This window comes from Cantharellus anzutake (assembly GCF_015039405.1).
Source record: "Cantharellus anzutake strain C23 chromosome Unknown EI90scaffold_4, whole genome shotgun sequence".
NCBI lineage: Eukaryota > Fungi > Basidiomycota > Agaricomycetes > Cantharellales > Hydnaceae > Cantharellus > Cantharellus anzutake.
Genome location: NW_024066954.1, coordinates 404,224 through 427,507, shown reverse-complemented (window position 1 = coordinate 427,507; position 23,284 = coordinate 404,224). Strand labels below are relative to the sequence as shown.

Here is a 23,284-nt window from a genome sequence, read left to right as displayed (position 1 = left end):
ATCAACATTTTTGTTGCAACCCAGGATCACCTTAGAACCGCACACTTGGCCCATGCCACAGTTTTCGCCCTTGAAATCAATGCCCTTCACAGGAAGAAGCCCAGTGTTGCACCAACCACCTCTATCTTTTCGAATTTCTCAGGGCTCATGTGCGGATGCAGGCACGTTATATGAACAACCCCTTCTTCTCCCATACTGCATTATCTTGCTTTTTTGACATTGCTACTCATGGCAAAGGGATTATATTTCGGGAAAAGAAACAGCCCCATGGAACCTGGATCTGGGCCCCACCAGCTCGGGCAAGATTTAGATTGACCGTGGAACACTCGCACGCGGTGCCCGCGCGTGCTCGACGCATCGCTTTAATTTACTATAATAAAGTTTCGTATAGTGATCTACACCACTAGGCTAACGCAACTCGAGAGCAAGGTGTCTTGCCGTCGTGCTGTCCCTGCACGGTTACATGTCCATGCTGGCGCGCAGGACGTTGAAATGCAAATTTCTCATCAGAGATTGATCAATCCGTACTTTCCCTCTTATGGTAGATGATCCACCAACCTGATGAATCGCATCTATCACCGGTTAGCGCTCCACCAGTCTCGGACTGGGAGCGCGGCATAAACCAACCAATCCAGTTGTGATTGTTGCCCTGGTTTCCGTTAGCCAGTTTGCCCTCACGGAAAGGAAAGGAATCTCATGATCCTAAGTCTCTGACAAAGCAATTGCATCACCACTCGACTGCAATATTGTTTTAGTGCATCCGGGACCGATACCCGGCACTATGTGTGCACGCTCGCGTGTTATCTCCACTGAGCGCATCATTGTAACCTGCGCACGCCTGGCCACGATGAGGAATGATGCAATGCAAGGACTAGTCCCTCTACAAATGCTGAAACGTTCCGGATGGACCCAGCGGTATGGTTTAACCACGTAGCTACATGCATCAGAGGCATGTTGCACAAGTACAAGTTTGACTTGTAAGGATTACTGATGATAAGTGGTGATTGCAACCACTGTGTTACCACGTTGGGTGGGGTAAGCTCATGCTGGTTGCTTGTCCCGCATTTTTCTTAAGAACGTTCGTAGTTCGTACCGGAGTTGCATATGCTCCGGAACCTCGACCCCGTTCCGATTGCTGAATTCCCATTTACGCTGTTAGGCAGAATCTCAGGGTAGCAAATGGAGAAGATAGGGGGAGAACTCATTTCCTTACCTAAGAGCTTTTCGTGGTCGGGCATCTGAGGGATGCACAGATCACAAATCTCAGGCACCGTCCGTCCACATCCATGATACCCCTCTTTGTCGATCTTACGCTGTGTGCTGTGGGCAATCGCCGAGTTGAACACTTTCCATCTGCTGATCAGCAGCGGTCTACAATTAGTTTTCCACATTTGTGGATGAACCCACGTTCGTTTCAGTTGTCCAGCATTACGTAGTTCTCTGTCCTTTTGCAACACTGGCCTATCGGAACCCAGACACCTCTGGTTCTCCTTCAGCTTAGCCGCCGTCACGCGTGCACAGCGCTTACTCGCCTGAGCAGTTGACGGCTTACGTACAACCTGTCCACCTACTTGCTACCCTAGTCAATCTTAAAGACCCCAGCCTGCATGCCCGTGAAGCATGCCAATTGGGGCTCTTATTGAGATTTGCTCATCGAATCGTGGTGTAACAGTTCAACTCCCTACATTGACGCGAGTTGATGCCGCTAACCCCGCCAGTTTCTATCGCCTAGTGTTAGTTTTACTCTTGTAAACACAAAATATGGTTCGCACCCATATCCTTGGTCACGGAACCATACCATCTCTGCCTGCTGGAACTTCCAATTGTACTGACAAAGCAGCGAGGGGTGGAGTTCTCTGCCCCACGATGTAGGGGCGCTCACGTAGCGGAGAAGTACATAAATTGCCTCTGCCCATACTCCATGCCGTACTCTCCGGAAGCAGGATGAGCTTTTCTTCAGCAGCTACCAATAAGGTGATCGTGCATTGCCATTGTCAGAACAAGGATTACGCTTGACGTTCTTCATGGCATCTCCGTGCCGGTTCATCAATCATCAGTACCTAAAGCTCTTCCGTGTCAGGCTTGAACTCGTTGCTATGTCGACGTGATGCCAATGTCAACAATCGTGCTTGACTGCACTGATGTCCCGAGCAGGAGGGGAGGAAGGTGCGAATAACTGGTATATTATATTGCTGCTTTTTCCCTTCCCCCCACCAGCGTGCCTTGACAGTTGGCATGCAGCTGGAAAACGTTCGTTCAGCCGGTATGTGGAGACTACCCGGTCGCTTTGGGTCCTTGGTGACCTGCTCTTGTATTACATCTTAGTTTGATGAAGCAGGTTCAACAGGTGCAGCGGCCTTTAGAACCTCACCCTTTAATACGGCATTGAACAAACAGTTGCCCTATGGAAGCTTTCATGGCCCCACAGCACCCTCAAGCGACCGACCTGGTACCCGTCCACTTTCCGGAGTTCTTAGGACTTCCCTCCTTTCCGCGCAATTGACTACATTCTAAACAGTGAGTTGAGCCTTTAGACTGCGGAGGGTCAAGCTCTTCACAGCGTCGGTTTTGAACAGGCGCCGACAAAGAGCGCAGAAAACTAAGCCGAATGGATCACAGAGATCTCTCCTCCCCCCTCTGCAGGGGGGAGGAATTCACAGAAATCTGTTGTAATGTTCAACTGTTCCCTTTCTCGCTCTCGCAGCACTTGTCCTACACATGATTGCACATGTTTATCCATTCTTACTGTCTCAGATCTCTACATTCTTTACCTGATCTAACTCTTTTCAGGGTACATGTGATGACCTAGTTAGGGGTCGTTACCGTGGGAACGGAGATCATGAGACGCCCCACGCACAGATAAGGATCAAGGTCTCCTAGCCCTCGCGTCCCAACACTCATACACACTCCTACGCACCATAATGCCTAAAGACAATCAGGGAAATTCATACCGACACAAGTCCTCTGGCACTAATTCCGACGTAAGTGTAAATTCGAGGGAGTTCGTCAGCCTGAGGATCCGGACAACCTCCAACCCGCCCGGCCATGTCACCCTCAAACTTGTGTATCGATGACACTTCTGATTGATAGGGAAATCATTACTGCTCCAGGGACTATGGCTCTGACGCGCCGAACCAGAATAGCTACCACTACAGGTGCTCCTATTACGAGTTGGCATTAACCGAGTCATCACCATGAACACCTCCGTTTCCGTACAGCAATAAAGATCGTAGCTACTACTACTCCAACCCTGACGGTTCTAGGTGTGAGTCCTGATAACTTCTGCTCTTGTTTGAATGCTAAATTTCTCTGCCTGTTACTAGACTACAATGACGGCAAAGGACACTCCGTGTACACGAGCCCGGATGGAAGTAAAACGTTCAAGTGAACATGTCTCTCACGATGCCAGTCAAATTCCTTGGCACTAAGGATCATTGTTTTGGCTGCTTGCTATTTCGGAAACTTGTGTTTTTGTAAATGCGCGAGTGCGCAATAAATGATAAGCGGCCCTATCATGGTAAGACACATCCGTTGTACACGAGAAGTTAAGCTGTGCCCTGGTCGGCCATGCTCTGGTTATGAGCCACTCAGGAGTGATGTATGTAATATTACGAAGTCATAGTGGCTGGGGTCCTGCCTGCGTTGACCGTCGATCGTCTTGCATGACAGTCACATGCAGGGAAAGGGCGTGGGAGTGACGCTTCAATCCTGCCCCTGACCCTGCCTGACCCCTCGGATATTGGCCTAAGGCCAACACCTACTGTGATTTGGGACAACACAGTAACGAAGCTAATAGAGATATCTGTAAGTAATACCGATTCGTCTTGCCGCAGACTATCTATTAGTTCGTTGGTCAATATAGAGTTTGGCCCTCATCCAGGCCTACATCGGAGTTGTAAACCCATAAATGGCGTAAGAACAGTAATTTCTAATTTATATATGACTCCTCTGATAGCCTTGTGCGTAGTCCGGCTGTGACCACGCCGCCAGTACCCAGCGCGCCTAAATTCTTGGCCTCCGAGTCTGGAACATCGGAACCCAAAGGGTGAGTCAGATGTCCCACAGGGGTGCGATGCCAATAATGGCTTGGGGCTGTAGTAGCGGGAGCGGGTTCCCATATGGAGTCATCGTTGGAATTCTCATGATCTTCTTCGGGGTAGTGCTGATATGTCCTTGGTGCATATGGCGCAGGAGAATCAGATGTACGCTACGACCAGAAGCCCCCCGTGCAGCGCGAACCCGGCGGCCTGCAAGTATCTTGTCCTTTGACGACGCGATGTTCGAATTATATCAGGCTAGGCGCGATTCTCGTCGTGCGTTCCGGCCTGCATCGCACCTCCCCTCGCTTCCTCGAACTTCAGCCGGAGGACAGAGTGCTAGCCCAACACTCATCTCACCCCCTTCTCCACCTCGAAACTTCACAACAACGAAATTTTTTCCTCCTGAGGGAGAGGCCAGCGAATGTCCTATTTGCCTCAATGACGTTGATTCGGCCGATATGGTGGAAGGCGCGCCTTGTGGGCATCGCCTCTGTACCGTATGCAGAGATACGCTGATCGGGATCGCCAGTCGAAAGGGAGAGACCGCTCGCTGTCATGCTTGCCGTCACCCGTACAAGCGCCATTAACAGTATTTTTGACGCTAATTAAGTACATTCCATGGAGTCATTCTATTTTCCGGGATATTGGGGCTGAAAAGACAGATAATTTGGACATTCCTGTTGATCTAACTGAGACTTTGTAGCGTTGCCTGTATACCCTCACTTCTAGGAGTTTCCCACTGTATCCGCTAATCGAGTAACAGATGCTGAATGTATTTTAACATCATGAAACAATGTATGATTAGATGCACAAAAAAAAAATCCTCCGATGAGGTATTCGTTGAGTGCACAAAGCAAAATTGCACGATGCATGGGCACACAGGGAAAGAAATCCAAGCGAGAAATTGCCCACGGAAGCCGCTATAAAGTTGGAGCCGCGATGCATGGAGAGGGTCACCAAATACTAATATTGAGGGCACCAGCTAAGCACAGGTGCCCTTCAGAACTCGGGAAGGCTGCAGAACTGAACTTCAAACACAAGGCAGCCACCTTTGAACGCTAATTCATAAAGGCGCGATTTCAAACACCCATCATTCGCCTCGAAGGCGCACTTTAAATCTATCCGGCGTGTGTGTGCATAAGACCAGGCTGACGGGAGCAAGCTAGAAAGATGGCTATAGTGAGCGGGGCTCCGGGGTAACTGGTACTGTGATCGACACTGATGAATCTTCTGAGATGGCTGGCACCAAAAAGAGCGATCTGGTTGGGAAACAATAGGACCCTAATGAGGCAGTATGCAACGCACTTCGAGGCAATTTCGACAAGGCGCGAAACAGTCGCACAGCCCCTCTGTTTAGTCTTGTTTGCCGCGCCCGTTGGAACACTGTAAACCTCTCCCCCTACCCCAGAGGACACCGTCACCCCGACCCTATGTTGGAATACGAGTCACATGATGAAACTGAACCGGAATATCCGGGAATATTCTACGGGTTACTAGGCACCTGCGTAAGCGCTGGGCATAGAAGAGCCTGGAATATTGTTGAGGAGTATAAATATGGGCGCTGGAGCGCCGTGTATTTTAGTTATATTTCTTTCTATATTACATCTGGGTTGCGAGTGAACCGCTGAAGCGGGTTACCATATTTGGAACGCCGGATTTACAACACCCTACTAACCCGACGACACTCCACGTTGTGAAAGTCCCCTCATGTACAGATGTAATGTAGTGGGATATGCCGCTCTGTCACGTGCCAACGCGACCGCGGGGTAACAAATATGATATCAACAACAACCTCTCCCCCCAAAAAGAGGCTGGTCACTTGCCTAACTGTAATCAGGATGGCGAGGCCAAGTAGTGGAAAAACTGCTCCCTGGTGTCACGCCTCTCAATATTGCGGGGCATTCTTGCAAATTTGTGATTTCCGAGGGAGTGAATGCGTGGGATCAGGGGCGCCACCGAGGCCATAACAACAACATTCCCGGCCTAATTGACCAGGTTCTTGGCCTGGCAAGTAAAGTCGAGTACACAAAGCCCCCCGTATATAGTGGGTTTCAATCTGTACGAGATGTGTGTGTTTGGTGTTTTGGAAAGTTGCTCTACAGCTAGGCTTGGGCCTATCGCTTTACTGGCGCCACCGTAGCCTCGAATGATAGTCGCGAGCTGCTTCCCGGGCGAAGTTGGCACTAGAAGATCCTATTAAGATGGAGAGTGAGAGTTGCCATGTTTGTGACATAGAAGCGATATTAAGGAGGAACGAAAGCACTGTAGGATGAGATGGCCAGAGATTTCGCGTGAGGAAGCAGGGGTGCTAGGGTCCGGTCATCGTGTTATTACTAATTAGACGTTGACGCTAGCTCGCGTCCGAGAACTTGCATCAAGTGGAGAAGAAAACGTCAATGCTTTTATGCCTAGACGACATCTTAAAAAAAAAAAAAAACACACATCCACTCTACCTGAACCTGAAGATCATAGCCATTTGGGGGGGTGGCATATGTAAAAAAAAACCGTGATGCCCTATTTGGGCATCTGACTAAGCATTGCTCCTCGATCCTTGACTATCCACACCTTGCAGCGTTGCATCCCATCCCTCTCCTCTACCAGCTGCCTTTGTGGTCTCCCCCTTTTTTATGGCAACGCCCCTATCTATGTGCACACCTGACGCCTCAGCGCGAGTTTCAAGTTCGTGACCGTGAGAACTTGCTCTGCGTGTTATATAAGGGGTGCACCTTCTCTCTTTCTCTCTCTTTCTCTCTGTGCAAATCTCACCTACCACTGCCAAGCCCCCTCATCCAATCTTCAAAAGTCGTACTCACTCCTACTCATTATAATGCCTAAGGATAACCAAGGAAACTCGTACGACTACAAGTCCTCTGGTACTAACTCCCAGGTTCGCATTAAATTGGGGGTGGGGGGGGGGGGCCAGGTTGACACAACCTTGCCCGCGTCGCCTCGAAGGGTTGCGATTGTATTAGTGACGCTTCAATTTTGAATAGGGAAACCATTACTGCTCCAGGGACTACGGCTCTAGTGCACCTAATCAGAATAGTTATCACTACAGGTACGCCTATTTTGAAGTTACGTTAACGTTAGCTAGTGGTATGAACATTTTCCCCATCACCGTGTGACAGCAACAAAGATGGTGGCTATTATTACTCCAACTCGGATGGATCGAAATGTGAGTCCCAGTAACTTTCCCCCGATTTATCCCTCCCCCCAAACATGGAAATTTTCGGAATGCTAGATTACAACGATTCCAAAGGAAGTTCTACGTACACCAACCCTAGTGGAAGTAAGACATACAAGTGAATATGTATCACAGCAATCTGGGTTGATCTCCGAGAGATAGCCAGCACTATGGATCACAGTTTGTAGTGGTGTTTCGAAACTTGTATGCAGATCCTCTCGGAATTGCGCAATGAATGGTGAAGTGATATCGTTAGTATGATGAAACCCACTCGCTGTTGCGTGAAGAGTGCCCTGTTTCACAGATGAGTGGCGTCTCTAAAAATGTTGCCTAATCCGACGGAATCGAGTCGTCACATCCGTGAACAAAGGCATGCTTAAATGACTCTCGCTTAACTGGCCTAATAACAACATCCATCGTTGTTTAGAACGACGCTAGTTGACAACTCGTTGTGAGGGCAGCAATACTGTCTTATTCATAAACCAAGTTGAGTCATACTTCGGAGGGATAACCGACAATTGATGTCGCTTTCTTTTTTTTCCCGTCAGTTCTCGCGCTGAGTGTGAGAGACCAAGGTTCCACACATGCCGCGCGTTTTCGCTTATGTTTTTCTACATTCCCAGTGTTGGCACATCGTTGTTCTTACACTGTACACGAGAGACGCAGCTCTTGTCGCGTTGTTCATCGTATTGCATTATTGTGGCCGCCTCGCGCGTACGTAGGCAATATATTTGACGTGTCACAAACTGTCTATTGATTTATTTGCTGTGAACACAACGTCCTTTTCGTTTGGCTTGTAATCCAATGCTTTAGATCCACCAAGGAGTTGTGAGCCCGTGCATGGCCAGAGCGGGCTGCATTATGTCGTGGTCTGGAGTCTACCACATCATCTCTACCTCTTAAACATATATTTATCAGGTTGAAAAAGGCAGGTACTTTCATGATCTTCCTTTAGAATAGGAAGTATATGATTCAACTTCTATCGATTCATTCATTTGTGCCAATGGTCGAACCTAGATTCTCGTGTAGCGGTGTGACTCTCCATGCACCCCTAAAGGCTAAAAGCGTCGTGTCCATGCATGGATGACGTGATGCACGGATATACTTATTTTATCGCACGCTATAACCAGAGGGGGGGGTCGCACTCAGAAGCTTCACGTTACTCTCCTGCGTTCATCCGTTACCACACTCATAAACTCGGGTGCTCCTTTTTGGCAATCCACAAGCCCCACTTTTCAGGTTGTTAAATAATCAATTGTGGCGCCCACTGCCCAGATTCTCATCCTTTTTGCACTAGTATTTCTCGTGTACATGTGTAACGAATTTCCGTGTAATGAATTTAACGGCCTTAATTGCGGTCAGGGAATTCATGGAACTGACGTATTAAGTGAAAGCTGTGGTGTCATATATATTACGCCACGCCACACCTTTAAAGATGTTCCAACCGCTGAGTGATCGAGCTTCTGCGAGGTTCTAGACGTAACTCCTCAGGCTCTGCGCATATGCTGCTTAGTTGAAACCATGTTTCATTAAGAAGAACCTCATGACATGATTCATAGACTCATTATCCTTTGCGCATCTCGTAGCGCAAACTTGAACTTGCGTACCGTAGCTGAAGGCTATCTTAAATGCACGAATTAAAGCTTGATTCTCGATGAGCTCCCTAGGCCTATATATCAATGGCGCACCCGGCGAATCGGCCGCAATTCAGCCATACCTGTCCCTCATTAATTCGGATGCTAGACCGGAGTTCTATGCATGCATGGCTGACCGCGCCTCCCAAGATCTCCGGAAGACGTAGACGCCACCGCCTCATTCGCTTGTTAAATACCCAGGATCTCTAGAAGAGCCACCTCCCTTCCATCCCCAAACCTTGTAGACAGCGTAGATTGTCCAGCCCGAAGGTTACGCACAAAAAACAAAATCAAGGACCAATCAATCAACTCGACCCCCCTAACCCGATTTTACAAGTGCGCCTAGTATGGGACCAGAATCAAGTTCGACGACAGAAGAGCTAATGACCAACGAGAATCCCTACGTTGACACAGCTACGAACGTGTTCCTAGACGGATTTAGAAATGGCTTGTCCGGCGTACTGGATGTCAGTGGGAAGTTCGATCATCGTACCAAAGTCCTCAAGGCAAGTGGTGGATATTCCCACGTCTATGTAGCATACTGCGAGGTCGTCCCAGGTACCCCTCGCATACAGGTGAGTCTCAAAACAAGTCCATGCTCATCAATCAACGGATGTGGAACCGTCGACCCCCCACCCCCCACCCCCCACAGGTATGTTACAAAGAACTACGTCCAGGTGCCAGTAATGCGCCGGAACAAATCTGGGGAACTAGAAAAATGGTCAAGGTGGGGTCCCCCCTCCCCCCCTAACTTCCTCCTTAGTCATATGCCCCGGCCTCAGCCTGATCGTGCTCTTAGCATTTGACTCAGGAAGTGAAGATATGGAAGGACCTCAAACACCCAAACATCATCGAATTCATTGGGTATGCCATAGAAGGCGAACGTTCAGAGGAGAGGGCCATCTTGATATCCAAGTGGTGTAAGAACGGGGACGTTGTGGAGTATTTGAGAACACACCCAGACTCGAGTAGGATCCAATTGGTAAGGGACGTCGTCTTCGAACCCCCCCCTGTCGAGTGAATGATGCGAAATCACCAAAAAATACAGCTTCGAGATATGGCAAATGGGTTACATTACCTTCACAGCCAAGAGCCTGCCATCGTTCATGGCGATTTAAAACCGGTAGGTAGTACAACCTCCTCCATTTCGTGGATTTCCGGCTTATGGATGCTTATGGATGGATGGATGGGGAAAAAATCTCTTCACAGCAAAATGTCCTCATAAATGATCAGGGCATGGCACAGCTTTGCGACTTTGGCCTATCCCGCGCTATGAACGAAGTTTCTAGAATCATCAAGACATCGACGGTTTTTGGATGCACGATAAGGTACTCGGCACCTGAAGTGATCATCGAGGAGATCAAGACGATGAAGAGCGATATATACGCGTTCGGGTGCACATCTATTCAGGTGAGCCGTGTTTATCCAGGAAACGGGTGGGCGGGGGGCTGACAACGACAGCTTCGTCAGATATGGTTCGGTCAACATCCCTTCCCTCGCATTACGAACGATCAACGGCTGTTTGATGCTATTGGAAAATATCAAGCCCCTTGGATGTGGGACTCAAAGATGCCCCTAGAACGCATTCTTTCTCTCTGCTGTCAAGCGCACCAAGAAGATCGCCCGTCGATCCGCGACATACTTCAACAACTTGACAACCCATTGATCTACGATCTCCGACGCGTCCAGTTGGCATAGGTAAGACAGAATTTAAGCCCCAGTACACTAGGCGGAGGACGTGGAGCCCCCCAGCGGGTTCCTGGCTTGGAATTAGGAACTTAAAAGGATCTATCATCTCATCTCTCCCAGACACTTGATGTTCCTTCGGGGCCCACATTATAATATTGCGTTAATGAAGCCCTTGTTGCAAGCACATTCCGCTATCGGGTGAGGTTATGTGCGCAAACTGAAAAGTCTAAATATTTGTTTATGTATGTCAGGAGTGTATGTAAGAATGAGCCCCAACACATCCACTGGTACATTAATGAAGAGGCTCACCATCGATATAGCAGCAAAACGCAGTCCCCAAGGATGGCGACTCTTTTAAGACACCCCTCTAACAGAGACCACGCAATACACACTGCATGGCTTCGGCCCCGCAATAGTTCTACGGTGGGCGGGTACAACCGCCTCTCGATTTGCATATTGCGCTGCCGGCCTATGGTCGTCGCCTCCTCGAACACGACAGCCCAGCCAAGTAAATGCGGAGGGGGTACGATACCAAAGCTACGCCCGTAACCTCATCAATCTGATCATCGGGATTCAGTCAAGGGGCTTAAGGAAAAGTGATTATTACGCCAAACAGGCATCTGCAAGTTCGTTCGTATACGTAGTGCAAGCGATACAAGACAAGAATTGGAGCTCAGGTTTAAAAGGCGCATGAAAACGCGCAATGTTCTTTCTTCTCGAGAAACACACAATTGCTGTGAAAGACGTACCCGTCTCTGCTGTGTAGCCTCCGTTTGCACAGCCTGAGATCCATTACAATTACATTAGGGTGATGTTGTCTAAAAGGGAATTGACATGCACGCTCAACGCCAGCTGCACAAAGTGTGGCCAGAAGGATGATAGGCTGGGATCCTGCCTACCAGAAGGAATGTGTGGAGGATAAGGTGAACATAGCGGAAGTGGGAAGTAGATGGGCGAAACTGCAATGAACAGACTTTGGTAGAGTCGGAACAACCGTAGTTGAGCTGCAGCTGCAGCGCGACATAGGACCGTGGCATGTGGTGCATCCGTCTTGTCGCTGTTGTCGTTAGTGGCCTTGTGTATCACGTGGACTTGCAACTGACGACGAGGAGGCGTTGTCGTTATGACTAGCACAATATTACAACAACGCCATCTTCGCGTTTGACTGAGGCGTATCACTATCCATACTTAACAAGAAACCATGAGTTCCCTAAAAGTAAAACACCGACGGTGCGGAATCTGAGCAACACAACCCGGGTTTTTCCACGGAGCAATATTGCCAGTACAGGTACAAAAGCCTCACAAGCAATACCGCGATTGGTTTACTTTCCACTGCGGTCTCACATTGATCTGATCACGCATTACACTCGCATGGATAGTCACATTCAAACGAGTTAGTTAAATACACCTGGATCAAATGATTGTTGGGATTAGGAGTTATAGGAAGAACTGACAAAAAGAAAATTGGCCCGCAGCAGCCGAAGGGCCGCAACGAGCAGGCAAAGATTGAGACCCTGCATACTCCGGTAAGGAATATACAAACACCAAGGTCACAATGCGGCCAACTTGGTCGCCGTGCAATGATGCATCCCTGGTACCAGAGATCCCAGAACATGAAAGGGCTCTCCAGGTCAAGGTAAGTATGAGGGGAATAAGTCGTCAGTGATTTGCTTTTTGAGGGTGGGGAGTTGTGTCTGTGCGCAGTGAAAATGTGGGAAGTAGGAGTTGACTCAGCGGGCACGTAATACGTTATTTCGTGACGTACACTCGAATATCAACGAGAGGCGAGCGCGAGGCAACAATTATTATTATCATATAGGCTATCTGCTAAGCTTGTATACAACATCGGGGCTGAGTTACGAATCGAAGGATGCGCAGATGTGTCGGGGAGGATCGATTGGTGTGGGATGCTGCGCATTGGCGCGGCGTAACGATGCATGCTGCCGCCGCGCTGGGCAGCACCATCTTGCCTGTGGATGATTTCAGTAGTATGTACACGCGCGTCTCGCGGTGAAGGGGAGGTGTGGTGGCATGCATTCAATCATGGCAAATTATGAAGCTTGTATTAAATATTGGAATATCGACTATCGAGTGACTACGAATACGATGGATGGTCGGGGAGCTGTGGAACTTCTATTTATTGTGGCTGACGATGCTTATGCCCAATCTTTTTCAGAGACGCGTACTTTCACCGATACTACGCGCTCTCAATGATTTTTGTCTTGGTTCTTATCGCCGGTTATATTTATCACATGCACACGCCATCGCTATAATCGATATTGGCGCCAGTCGTATAAGATACGCTGTGTGCCGCAAGTTTCCCCTCCCTCAGTTCTCCAGATCGAGACCGAGTCTTTGCGTGTAGCCTAGTAATTATTCTATAAAACCCTGGGCCCAATGCCCGAAGAGCCACTGCCCCCTCGTCAGGCTGATCACGCCGATTTTTCCACTGCCTCACTCACCCGTTAAATATCCAGAACCAATCACTCGACGTCACCCTCAACCCCATTCACAAGCAACTATGGGACTTAAGTTTTGGAGACTATCCACCACGCACCAGTGATTGACGAGAATCCCTACGTCGATCCGGCTACAAACGTATTCCTCGAGGGGTTCAGAATCGGCTTGTCCGGCGTGCTGGATGTCAGTTTAAGTGTTCAAAGCAACTCTCATGCATGTCTATGTGGCTTACTTAGCGCTTGACTCAGGAAGTGAAGATATGGAAGGACTTAATCTTAATTTATTGGGTACGCCATAAAGGCAAACGTTCAAGGGAGAGGGCCATCTTGGTATCCGAGTGGTTGTGAGAACGGCGATGAGAACGCACCAGGATCCAATTGGTAAGGAATGTTATCTACCCTTACGCTATTGAGTTACCCTGACATGAATAAGCTTCGGGATATGATCTTCACAGCCATCGTTCACGGCAATTCAAAACCGGTAGGAACACCCGTGAATGGAACATCTCTTCAGAGCGAAATTTCCAAAATTAATAAGGTATTCTGCGCCTCAAGTTATTGTTGGGATTAAGACAATGGAAAGCGATATATACGCGTTCGAGTGCACAGCTATTCAGGCAAGACTGTTTCGGCAGATATCATTCAACCAACGTCTTTTCCCTATTGCGAATGATCAATGGCTGATTGATGCCATTGGGAAGTATCAAGCCCATTGGGAGTGGGACCTAAAGGAACGATACAGCGCATTCTTTCTCTGTGTTGTCAAGCACACCAGGACCGCCCGTCAATCAGTGACATAATTCAAGACTTGACACCACTCCTGGTCCCCTCCCACATATCGGATTGGGGATTTCTCTGGACGCTTCACCTGCAGTTAAACTCGGAAGTCTATCCATGTTCGGGGATGTCCTGTCAGGATCGATAGGACGGTTTCCCAACTTGAATGGGCAGTATCCCACTAACCAAAAAAGGTAGGGATGCAGGACTCTCGGTTGGTTCTCATCTTCAAGGCTGCGGAGTCAGGAACCTGAAAATCGATCATCGCTAGCCGATACCCGATCTCCGGGCGGGCAGTCCCACACTTCTGACTAGTCAGAGGAGAGATAGCAGTCAACCCGTAACCACGTCGCAGCCTAGCTGGTCAGCAAGAGGGATTACCACCACATCCCAGAGGTGGGATAAAACCGACACTGGCTTGCAACGGCTGGGCACTACATCTAGCAACAGAAGCCTTGCTACCGAGTTGGACGGGAGCGGGATGTATTTAGTCGTGATCCCCAACTCGGGGATATGACCCCAATGACCCTCCCCCTGAAACAGGGGCCCGAGAAAACGAGGCGAAGCATCTCTTGGCGTCCGGACTCACGCACAAAGCTAGTTCCCGGCGCCCCAAAGAGGCAACGCGTCCTTAGGAGTGATGGAGATGCCTCTCTGGTCTCACCGCCACCCGCTCCGACTGGCAGTGCGGGGGGTGCTTAATGCTCCAACACTCGATGCAGCAGCTACTGCCTCTTTTTCGCAATCCCATGGGACAAAAAATATGAGGAAAGCCAAGCCAATCCGAGCCCAACCAGCCCAACCAGAGAGGCAAGGTCCGGTAGTTTTACGGGACAGCGAATTCGATAAATAGTGAATTGCCTAAATTACGACCAAAGAATGTGATGGTGGTGGAATATCCTCTGAAAGGAGGAAGTTTCAAGACGGTGAGGAATATCATAGTATGATGTTCCTTGTCACGATCATTAGGGGATCCCTGTGCGTTCTAAGATTATACGTGAGGCGCGCCAGTGTAAAGATAAAATATCACTGGCGAATTCAAGACGAGGAAGTTGCCATCGATGTAGCAGTATTAGTGGTGGCGGCTCCTAAGAGCACGATCTGCCACGTGCTTGCTGGGCTTTGATCATCACCTCTTCGGGGGGCAGGATACTAGGGGGGTAAATGCGGGTACTATACCAATGCACTTACTGCCAGAGCCGAAACGCTCACGGGCTCGCTCGGTTTGATTATCAGGATGCAATCAAAAGCTGCTAGGTTACCATAGTATCCGTATGCTCAGGAGAAGTGACTCAAACCACAAGAAATCTGTCTTGGTTCCAAGGTCGGGAGCACGGGGAAATTTTTCTTATTGGCGACGGTAGGTAGGTATCGGCACTGCCTCCAGAGCAGTCACCAGTCAGAGTCAAACGTTGAGAAATAGTCGAGAATGCGCTAGTGCTGACTTCCAGGCAAACATGCATGTTGAAGTGAGATGGAGCTCATGTGCGACGAAGGGAGGGGCTGAACGAAATGCAACTCCAACCAGAGGGGCTCCCAAGTGTCTTGTTCGCGTTCAGGGAAAACACAAGTCTTTCTCAAAAGCTTGCAGTGGAGAGAGACACCGCAAGGCCTCCGTTTGCATGCCCCAAGCTGACGCAGTCTAATGGAGATATGCACGCTAAGCGCAGCTGCACAAGTGTGCCCAGAACTTGAGGAATGTGATATGAATGTGAGTGAGGACTGAATTGGAACAAGCGGCTGGAACCTCCAATGAACGGACTCCGGCAGAGTCGGAGCAACCATAGCTCAGCTACAGCTGCAGTGCCATAGCGTATGCGCGTGGCGCTCGCCTGGGCTCTTCCCACCTGCTGCGACAGCGCACGCTAGACATATCCCGAATGGGAAGGCAGAATTCCCCAAATTGGCACGCAACCTAGGCTCAGAGCGTGTCGGAGTGCCTGGTTTTATGATTAGATCTGCCTGCGCGTACCTTGTTCCTGACGTTAGTTGGCGCGCGCGAGCGTGTGCATGATGTTTCGGTCTGGGTTGGGTACAGCTGGCCATCGCTTTTCTTGCCCGTGCTGAGTCAAGCACAAAGCGCTGTTGATGTCAGACTCCCGGTTTATGGGATTATACGCCGGGTCCAAAGGGTCACACAATACATAACAGATTGCATCGCTGTGGCTGACACAGCATCAGATTGCTTGTTGCGGCTTTGTCGATCGATTCAACGGTCGACCGGCAATTATTGATAAACTGTGGGCGTCCTGGTCCTGTCATCTCCACTCCCTCCCTGCCACCCCGAAAGCGGACTGAAAACGCCTTGGCGCCTGAACATATGGACGCTAGTTGCATAGCTACGGCACTGATCCTGGAGGGCGGTTGCCGGAATGAATTGTTTTCGCTATATTTTCGAAAGCGCCACGTACACTTCATGTTCTGATTTTGGATGTTACGCGTCGCTGTCAGTCATCGCCAGAGGATATGAGCTTGCCAAAAGTGTGTCAAGTGGTGGCGTCACTATCCAATTCGAATCGATATAACGACCGAACTGCGCGCAGCAAATTAGTTGATTTGCAATTTTGGGCTGTGTGCCCTGTTGTAAGATCGCAATCTCATATAAAATGGGTTTGAGCGCTTTTTTTCTTGATCCTCTTGCAGCCCGGCCCCGTCTCTGCTTGAACACAGTCTTTCCACGAGACCACGAAAAGGTCGCTGTCGTGTCTTCGTCTTTCAAGGCCCCGCTGCCACGAAAAAAAACATGCGGTTTACCTCGTTGATACGACGCGTCCAGGGCGCTTCGTGTCGTTCTCACGAATCCTACGAACTCTGTTCTGCGGATTATTTACCGAATGTAAACATACTGTAAGTGAAGCCAGTGGCTAAACTCAGGCTCATTTTTACGACCTGGAAGACTAAGCGCCGCGTCATACTAATATCCTTTGTATGAACTAAAAGGTCTTCGCCACTCGTTCAGTGCCACCCCACTCTTATCCGGGCTGTTGATCCAAATTTCCCATTGAAGCTTATGATAAGTATTCAGGCTCGAGCTACGCGCCCCAATGCAGCCAAGCTTATCTCGGTCACCTCCACGTCTTTGTCCATGATAGCTCCGATCCTGAACGCCCGTTGGCTGACTTGGGACGTCTGGATACCTCCAATCCGTCGCGTACATGGATTGTGCAAGCACCTGGCGGTAAGCGCGGTAAGGCATGTGCAGAGCCGTGGCTCAATCGATTCGGGCTTTCCTTAATAGGTAGCGAGGTTATTTTTGGAACGGTCGATGATCAGGGCCGTCAGGAGTTTTCCAGTGCGTTCTTCAAAGTTTTCATGCCACATTACTTTTTCTGACATTCTCTGTGAAACACAGAGCCTTTGACGGTTTTGCATTCCTCAGATCAATCGTGTCTGAAGACGTCAGAGTTGAAAGAACCACTTTTATCAACCCATGTTCCTTCATCTCGAATCATGCGCATTCAGGGCCGAGCAGATAGTGGGTACGAATGGGCTGCCTGCATTCAATTCTCAAATGTGTCAATCTGATGCCCTGATTGTACCCCCACAGTTCCGCAGGTTCAAAGGTATCCGGTGGCCTTGTGGCAATACTTGTCGTTGTCAGTGTAGGACTTGCTATCATGATAGGCATGGCTTTGCGATGGTGCATTCGCAATTTTTACCGCGAAACACGGGACACTGTGGAACTGGGGGTCACGATACGAGAGGCTAAGCACCAGAAAGTGGCATCGGAGGACTCGAGTCATTCGAATCGTTCGTCCGTGGCTCCCGATATCTATGAGGGCACTTATGCGAATGTATCCATGGATGAAAACATAAATGTGGACAATAACACCGCTCGTACGCTGCCACGCCGGGGAGGCCACGAGGAGGAAGAAGGCTTGTTGGAAAGTCGTACGGCGTCGAGCAGTCGCCATTTAAGTGTTTCGTCCGACATCTCGTTGGGGCGGGCACCAACGTCTACCAAACCGTCTGGACCTCGGGGGCCTCGTAACTCCATCACTTCATCCGCAGCTCATTCTCCTCGACGTTCTTCCATTTTGTCTGATCCTCGGGCGCTTCGAAATTCCATCGCTTCGTCCCCACCTCAATCTCCCGGAAGCTCCTTCATTTTGTCTGATCCTCGGGTGCCTCGAGACTCCATCGCTTCGTCCGCATCTCAATCTCCTCGAAGCTCCTTCATTTTGTCTGATCCTCGGGCGCTTCGAGACTCCATCGCTTCGTCCGCATCTCAATCTCGAAGCTCCTTCATTCTGTCCGATCCTCGGTCGCACCGCAACTCCATCTCTCCTGGACCCCTTATTTTTTCGTCTGGAGGTGGTAGTGGCTCTTATGCTGTTGTACCTCTCGATGATCATGACAACTAAACTGCCTTTGACATCTGTGTCTGTTCAGGCTGCTCTTTTTTGCCAACATCCCCGCGGGGGAGAACCATCATGGATTCGCATCCCCCATATGCCACCACATCTGATGGACATATACACACATATATATGTTGCACATTGTATCACTATCTGCACGATTCACACCCCCATAGACTGATGACCCCTTTACGCTTGGAATCCGAACGTAATTTCGTTTTATTCTTCAACCTCTCTTGCCATGAATTCCTCCATGATATCACGCCTTGGGCTGTGATGGTTCTGGTCAATCAATACTTTTTTGCGGTTGGGCTTGCTACGCGTCAAATCTATGTTCATGCAGTGCTTCGGGGATCGGGCAAGCGAGACTCAACCTAGGTGTTGAATTTATTTGTGGCTCCAAAGCACGGGATTCTCAATGCATTCCAATGCATCACACAAAAACTCAAGGCGTACCCTTCAGCTGGAAAGTAAATGCAATGAGGAGCACTTTGTTATCATATTACTTTTGTGAGGGTTAACATTGCGCGATAAACTTGAGCCAGAGTTACAACGCGTTTACTCTGATCATTTGCATGGAATGACCTACTGCCTCCCAATTTTTGGTCGCATAAGCTTGCTCGTCCTTGGTATCAATGGTCGGAACGATTTGCTATTTCGCGGTTTGTGTCAATCACTTACGATGTTCTGTCTGTGATGCCAGATTTCCGCCTTCCAGGTCCCGAGTGCTCCATCATGCCCATTCTTCCCTTATGAGAGATCCATTCAGGGGTTACTGAGTCGAAGTGGGCGATGTCGGAATGCCTGTAATCTCATCATCTGTTTTTTCAGCGTCCAAGAGTCCACTTTGGCTGACATCGTTGCAAGAGATGGTGGAGGACGTGTCCCCCTGTTGACTCGTTGCCATCCCATCGCTTCTAGCCGACGGTTCTGCTTTATCTTGGCCCCAGGGGTGAATAGGTGGTTTTTTGGGTTATTTTCAAAGCGGGATTTTCCGTCGCTTCCAGAGTCTATCGCACATTTGGCATATTTCATTTAATTGCGTACTCCCGTCCGTTGGTTGACCTGCAAGTTGACCTGGGATCCTTGTTTGTTTTTTTAACAGGGTTTAGCCTTTTTAGCTGCATTGTATATAGCGGGGTTGTCCGAATTATATTGTTGCCATGCTTGGCTGTGTTTTTCTGTCAGAATAATCGCAAGCCTTAGCTTGGTGTTTGCTGCACAGCTCTTGCCTGTGCTAGAACAGTTCTCCTGGCGATTTCTCACATCTGAACCCCTCTCTACACTTGCGTGATTGCAGATCCTGCACAGCTATCCTCTCCTGTTTCTCAAGCTACTCCCCCGCTGTTTCATCAACACCAGTCAACACCCCTCGGTCAACGCACTTCGGAGGGAATGCCGATTCATGTTGATGGTACACTGGATTCTCCGGTAGCGGATGTGGACAAGCAATGTCGTCTCTTAGGCCCAACAGCTCTGGTCGTACAAGCCCTAATGGGTGTCATCGTTATTGCCTCGTTATTATACAAACGCCATCGGGAGCGTCCACGTCGGGCTTGGAACATTTGGTGATTTTAGTTCATGTACTCAACTTGCTTACTGGTTCTGGATTGACATTGTCTATTGGGTTTTTTTGGAAGGGTCTTTGATGTCTCGAAACAAGTGGTTGGCCAAGCGATATTGCATGGGAGCAACGTCCTTATTAGCATGATCGAAGGGAGCCATGCCCTAAAGAATCCATGCGTCACGTACTTTCTCAACATCCTCCTAGACACAACAATCGGTAGGATTCACTTCACCCCAAGTTTCTATCCCGTATCAACTCCCCACGTTCGTTCAGGTGTCGGGCTCATATACACATTGATTCACTTCTTCACGTTTATCTTGGAAACCAAGTTCAAAATTGAAGGCATTACGTCCGGCGTCTATGGTAATCCGCCTTCTGTCAAGTGGTGGGCGAAACAAGCCGCTATCTATGTTGTCGTGCTCGCTATCATGAAGAGTGGAATGGGTGCCATATCGTTAATCTCATGGCTGAACCATTTCGGCAAGTGGCTACTCGGTTGGTCGAAAGACAAGACAGCATTGCAAGTTATCTTGTGAGTCTGCATACATGAAATATAATATGGACGACTTTTTCTCCGATGCTTATTATTTTCGTCAGTGTGATGGGAGTGTTCCCAATAACGATGAACGTATTGCAGTTTTGGCTTATTGACTCCATCGTTAAGTTCAAAGGACTAACGAACCGAGGAGAAAGCGAAGATGATGAAGCCGCCAGGGAACCACTATATACAGACGACACATCGGATCCTGAACGAGACACAGATGAGAACTCGTTCAAACCGGACATCGAGAGTACCCATTCGCAGCATCGGTTAAACTCAGACTTGTCTCGATCACCTGATGGCGCAGCGATTCGTCCTTCTCTTGATCTGTCACCCCCTACTCCCACCTCTCCTGCAAGCTCGCGAACGATCAGGGCTCACCAAATTCGCAGGAGGTCGCCACCACCCTCTCCATCAATCTCTTCCACACCTTCGTCACCTTCGCACGGCTCACTTGTGTCAGATGAGCCTGACTCACACTTTGGTGACCCATCCCGAGTGGGAGAACAAGGCGATATTCCCCGAGCCCTCAGCGGGGATGGAGAAAACTCGTTAAATCCGACGTCGCCGACTGATGGGAGGGTGGTGCCAGTGAAGTGGGAATCTTGGAAAATGACATCTCCGCCACCCTCTTCCAAGACATGACTCCTGGAACCGGTGGGACTGAGTCGTCGTCGATCGTTTCGTACCGAAACCCGTGTCCTTTTGACATGCCCGATAATTACAGAAAGCAAACTAAATGTATCTTAATCTAATCATCCTCATTTATGTCTACCTTCTGGACGGCCTTTGGTGCCCCGTCCTTCCTATTTCCTTGGGGATTTGGCGTCTTTCTCTTCGTCTTTTCTGCCTTGCCGAGCTTTCGTCTCTTGTTCCCCGCTGTCATCACCCCCCTCGTCGCCGCCCTCGCCTTTCGCTCCTCGTCTAGGAAAACAGTTCTTCCTGAAGAGACCCGGATGGGCTCTCGCTTTATCGGGGCGCGCTTTAAGAGCCTTCTCTTTAAAGTGGAGGGACTAGGTAGTTTTGATATCCATTCCGGAATGGTCCACCCAGACGCCGATATGACGTTCGCAATGCTTTGTTGTATGTATAAGAACTGACGGGAAAATATAAACACGTAACTGGGACTTACGACTTGAGGTACGGAGCGTCGTCGAGGGTAAAATATGTTATTGCATCACCTTCGCGTCCAGCTCGTCCAGTTCGACCTAAACATCCCTGTTTTGTGGGCAACGGAGACGATGAGGAAATGAAGAGAAAGCGCACCGATCCGATGAATATAGCTCTGAACGCTTTGAGGGAAATCATAATTTAAGACCGCCCGTATTCCTCCAAAATCCATACCTCTCGCCATCACTTCCGTACTAATCATTACCCATGTTTTCCCCTCCCTTAGTCTCTGAAAACTTTCTTCCCGCTGCTTCGGCGTTAGGTCCGCATGTAAGCTGTCGACGGACACCTCATCATACACCAACTCCTGGTGAAGTTCAGCAGCTCGCTCCCGGGACTGTACGAAGACTAGAAGAGGGACAGGGGGGGCGTTGGCAAGGAGTTGAAGGAGAGTTGCTAATTTCCCTGCTTCATTTCCCACATAAACGAGGGATTGCTTGATGCTGAGAGGAGCGGAATCTCTACAGAACGGTTCGAGAAAATTCCAACGCCCAACGAAAATGCCGGTAATAACTACTAACTTTGTGCCCACAATAACTCGAATAGGATCAAAGAGGAAACTCCGGGCTAGCTTCTCCACGCCCTCAGGTAGCGTTGCACTGAACAGTGCTTTCTTCAATAGCGGGTGCGAGCAAGCGCGCATGATCTCTTCAACTTGAGTTCGGAAGTTCCCTTCCAGTAATCTGTCAGCCTCATCGAATATTAGATATCGGACGCTGAACAAGGGCTTGTGAGTGATACACATTGAATATTCAGTTGTTAAAAGAATTCACTTATCAAGTTCAATTGTCCCTTCCTGTATGGCTGCCACGAGACGCATCGGCGTACTTATCATGATGTCTTGAGAGAGGGGAAATGAAATGGGGTTTCGTGTATTGCGCGATGAAATCTCACCAGTTTTATCTCTAGCCTCTTTCTGAGAGATAACACCCCCATTGAATAACACCATCCGCCATTTCCTTCCCCGAGCTAATTTAAGAGCCTCATTGTAAATCTGACTTGCCAGTTCCCGCGTGGGGGCTAACACTATCGCCCGTATCCCAACGCCGACAACTTCAGGTTTCGCAGTCTTAGACGAGGATGGCATTTCCAGCTTTGAGAAAATTGGGAGAAGAAAAGCTAGAGTTTTCCCAGTACCGGTTGGAGATATAGCCGCCATGTCTCTCTGCTAAACTGAGAATTAGTATTGAATTTAAGCGTTAAAATGAAAAGCGACAGGCATACCTCGAGAAGTATGGGTATCCCCTGAGACTGGATCGCAGTCGGGACTTCGAAGCCGTATTCGGCCAAATTTTTCAGCAGCTGGGCAGGGACAGAGTAACGTTCTGCCAAATCCGAGAATTCGGTTATCCGTGGGGGCACATCTACTCCAGTTGTCGAAATATCCTGCTGTGCCATTGCTTTAATTCTATCCTCATCTAACGTTGAATAAGTAATACGATGAGGAAATGGTGATGGAAGAAGAATCGAGAGTGTTCACCCAAATCATCTGCTTTCCTCTTCTTGGGATTCGAGGTCGATTCATGTTTTTCTTCCGCTGAGGACTGTGTTAAAGACTGATTACGTTCCTTCCTCTTCCCTTTCCCTTTCTGCTTCGCAGAATCATCCGGGTTCTTCTGCGCATACTTGAAGAAGTCAAGCTCTTGCGGCAGTTCTCCAGGTTGCAGTCCATCCAGTGGTTTAGATGCCTCAGGAGGCTTGGAATCGAATAGCTGAACATCCTTTTTGAACCGCGTTTTGTCGAAATGGACGCCGCCACGAGAAAGAAGATAGAAAGCGTCCATGACGAAAGGATGGTTAGCGGACGTCCGATTGAAAAACTTTGACACTGCCACACAAGACAAGGTCACGTCCAGACTCGTCAC

General features: G+C 49.1%; 10 protein-coding genes across 10 annotated transcripts; 7 read left to right on the top strand and 3 right to left on the bottom strand.

Annotated features, from left to right (window-relative positions):
- Window positions 1–807: 807 nt before the first annotated feature.
- Window positions 808–1,557, bottom strand: EI90DRAFT_3033271 (uncharacterized protein). Its single transcript, XM_039058446.1, has 2 exons — window positions 1,087–1,557; window positions 808–1,035 (listed from the first exon to the last, which is right to left on the bottom strand). Exons 1-2 carry the CDS (start codon window positions 1,389–1,391, stop codon window positions 819–821), a joined length of 522 nt encoding a protein of 173 aa, XP_038922189.1. The 5' UTR covers window positions 1,392–1,557; the 3' UTR covers window positions 808–818.
- A 1,364-nt stretch (window positions 1,558–2,921) lies between these two features.
- Window positions 2,922–3,388, top strand: EI90DRAFT_2905668 (uncharacterized protein; the record flags this gene model as incomplete). Its single annotated transcript, XM_039054216.1, has 4 exons — window positions 2,922–2,981; window positions 3,091–3,155; window positions 3,219–3,265; window positions 3,324–3,388. 4 exons carry the CDS (start codon window positions 2,922–2,924, stop codon window positions 3,386–3,388), a joined length of 237 nt encoding a protein of 78 aa, XP_038922188.1.
- A 129-nt stretch (window positions 3,389–3,517) lies between these two features.
- EI90DRAFT_3033263 (uncharacterized protein) lies at window positions 3,518–4,851 on the top strand. The gene is made up of 5 exons (XM_039058444.1): window positions 3,518–3,598; window positions 3,670–3,804; window positions 3,863–3,912; window positions 3,968–4,045; window positions 4,099–4,851. The coding sequence occupies exons 3-5, from the start codon at window positions 3,908–3,910 to the stop codon at window positions 4,625–4,627; spliced, it is 612 nt and encodes a 203-aa protein (XP_038922186.1). The 5' UTR covers window positions 3,518–3,598; window positions 3,670–3,804; window positions 3,863–3,907; the 3' UTR covers window positions 4,628–4,851.
- EI90DRAFT_3033264 (uncharacterized protein) lies at window positions 3,539–4,347 on the bottom strand. Its single transcript, XM_039058445.1, has 5 exons — window positions 4,099–4,347; window positions 3,964–4,045; window positions 3,931–3,942; window positions 3,887–3,909; window positions 3,539–3,802 (listed from the first exon to the last, which is right to left on the bottom strand). Exons 4-5 carry the CDS (start codon window positions 3,903–3,905, stop codon window positions 3,609–3,611), a joined length of 213 nt encoding a protein of 70 aa, XP_038922187.1. The 5' UTR covers window positions 3,906–3,909; window positions 3,931–3,942; window positions 3,964–4,045; window positions 4,099–4,347; the 3' UTR covers window positions 3,539–3,608.
- A 2,016-nt stretch (window positions 4,852–6,867) lies between the features above and the next one.
- EI90DRAFT_2904976 (uncharacterized protein) lies at window positions 6,868–7,346 on the top strand (the record flags this gene model as incomplete). The annotated part of the gene is made up of 4 exons (XM_039054187.1): window positions 6,868–6,927; window positions 7,034–7,098; window positions 7,169–7,215; window positions 7,282–7,346. 4 exons carry the CDS (start codon window positions 6,868–6,870, stop codon window positions 7,344–7,346), a joined length of 237 nt encoding a protein of 78 aa, XP_038922185.1.
- On the top strand, window positions 7,332–8,466 carry EI90DRAFT_3033257 (uncharacterized protein). The gene is made up of 5 exons (XM_039058443.1): window positions 7,332–7,428; window positions 7,481–7,594; window positions 7,652–7,710; window positions 7,773–7,938; window positions 8,038–8,466. Exons 4-5 carry the CDS (start codon window positions 7,809–7,811, stop codon window positions 8,145–8,147), a joined length of 240 nt encoding a protein of 79 aa, XP_038922184.1. The 5' UTR covers window positions 7,332–7,428; window positions 7,481–7,594; window positions 7,652–7,710; window positions 7,773–7,808; the 3' UTR covers window positions 8,148–8,466.
- Window positions 8,467–8,842: 376 nt separating this feature from the next.
- On the top strand, window positions 8,843–10,707 carry EI90DRAFT_3033248 (kinase-like domain-containing protein). The gene is made up of 6 exons (XM_039058442.1): window positions 8,843–9,433; window positions 9,511–9,585; window positions 9,658–9,840; window positions 9,907–9,981; window positions 10,068–10,268; window positions 10,329–10,707. The coding sequence occupies exons 1-6, from the start codon at window positions 9,206–9,208 to the stop codon at window positions 10,554–10,556; spliced, it is 990 nt and encodes a 329-aa protein (XP_038922183.1). The 5' UTR covers window positions 8,843–9,205; the 3' UTR covers window positions 10,557–10,707.
- A 6,496-nt stretch (window positions 10,708–17,203) lies between these two features.
- EI90DRAFT_1708641 (uncharacterized protein) lies at window positions 17,204–18,331 on the top strand. Its single transcript, XM_039052048.1, has 2 exons — window positions 17,204–17,258; window positions 17,331–18,331. The coding sequence occupies exon 2, from the start codon at window positions 17,401–17,403 to the stop codon at window positions 18,145–18,147; it is 747 nt and encodes a 248-aa protein (XP_038922182.1). The 5' UTR covers window positions 17,204–17,258; window positions 17,331–17,400; the 3' UTR covers window positions 18,148–18,331.
- Window positions 18,332–19,536: 1,205 nt separating this feature from the next.
- Window positions 19,537–20,894, top strand: EI90DRAFT_2905250 (uncharacterized protein; the record flags this gene model as incomplete). The annotated part of the gene is made up of 4 exons (XM_039054197.1): window positions 19,537–19,709; window positions 19,782–19,924; window positions 19,982–20,240; window positions 20,306–20,894. The coding sequence occupies 4 exons, from the start codon at window positions 19,537–19,539 to the stop codon at window positions 20,892–20,894; spliced, it is 1,164 nt and encodes a 387-aa protein (XP_038922181.1).
- EI90DRAFT_2988932 (P-loop containing nucleoside triphosphate hydrolase protein) lies at window positions 20,818–23,203 on the bottom strand (the record flags this gene model as incomplete). Its single annotated transcript, XM_039056055.1, has 8 exons — window positions 20,818–21,325; window positions 21,382–21,457; window positions 21,516–21,880; window positions 21,941–22,135; window positions 22,193–22,259; window positions 22,314–22,587; window positions 22,644–22,837; window positions 22,900–23,203. The coding sequence occupies 8 exons, from the start codon at window positions 23,201–23,203 to the stop codon at window positions 21,001–21,003; spliced, it is 1,800 nt and encodes a 599-aa protein (XP_038922180.1). The 3' UTR covers window positions 20,818–21,000.
- Window positions 23,204–23,284: the final 81 nt, after the last annotated feature.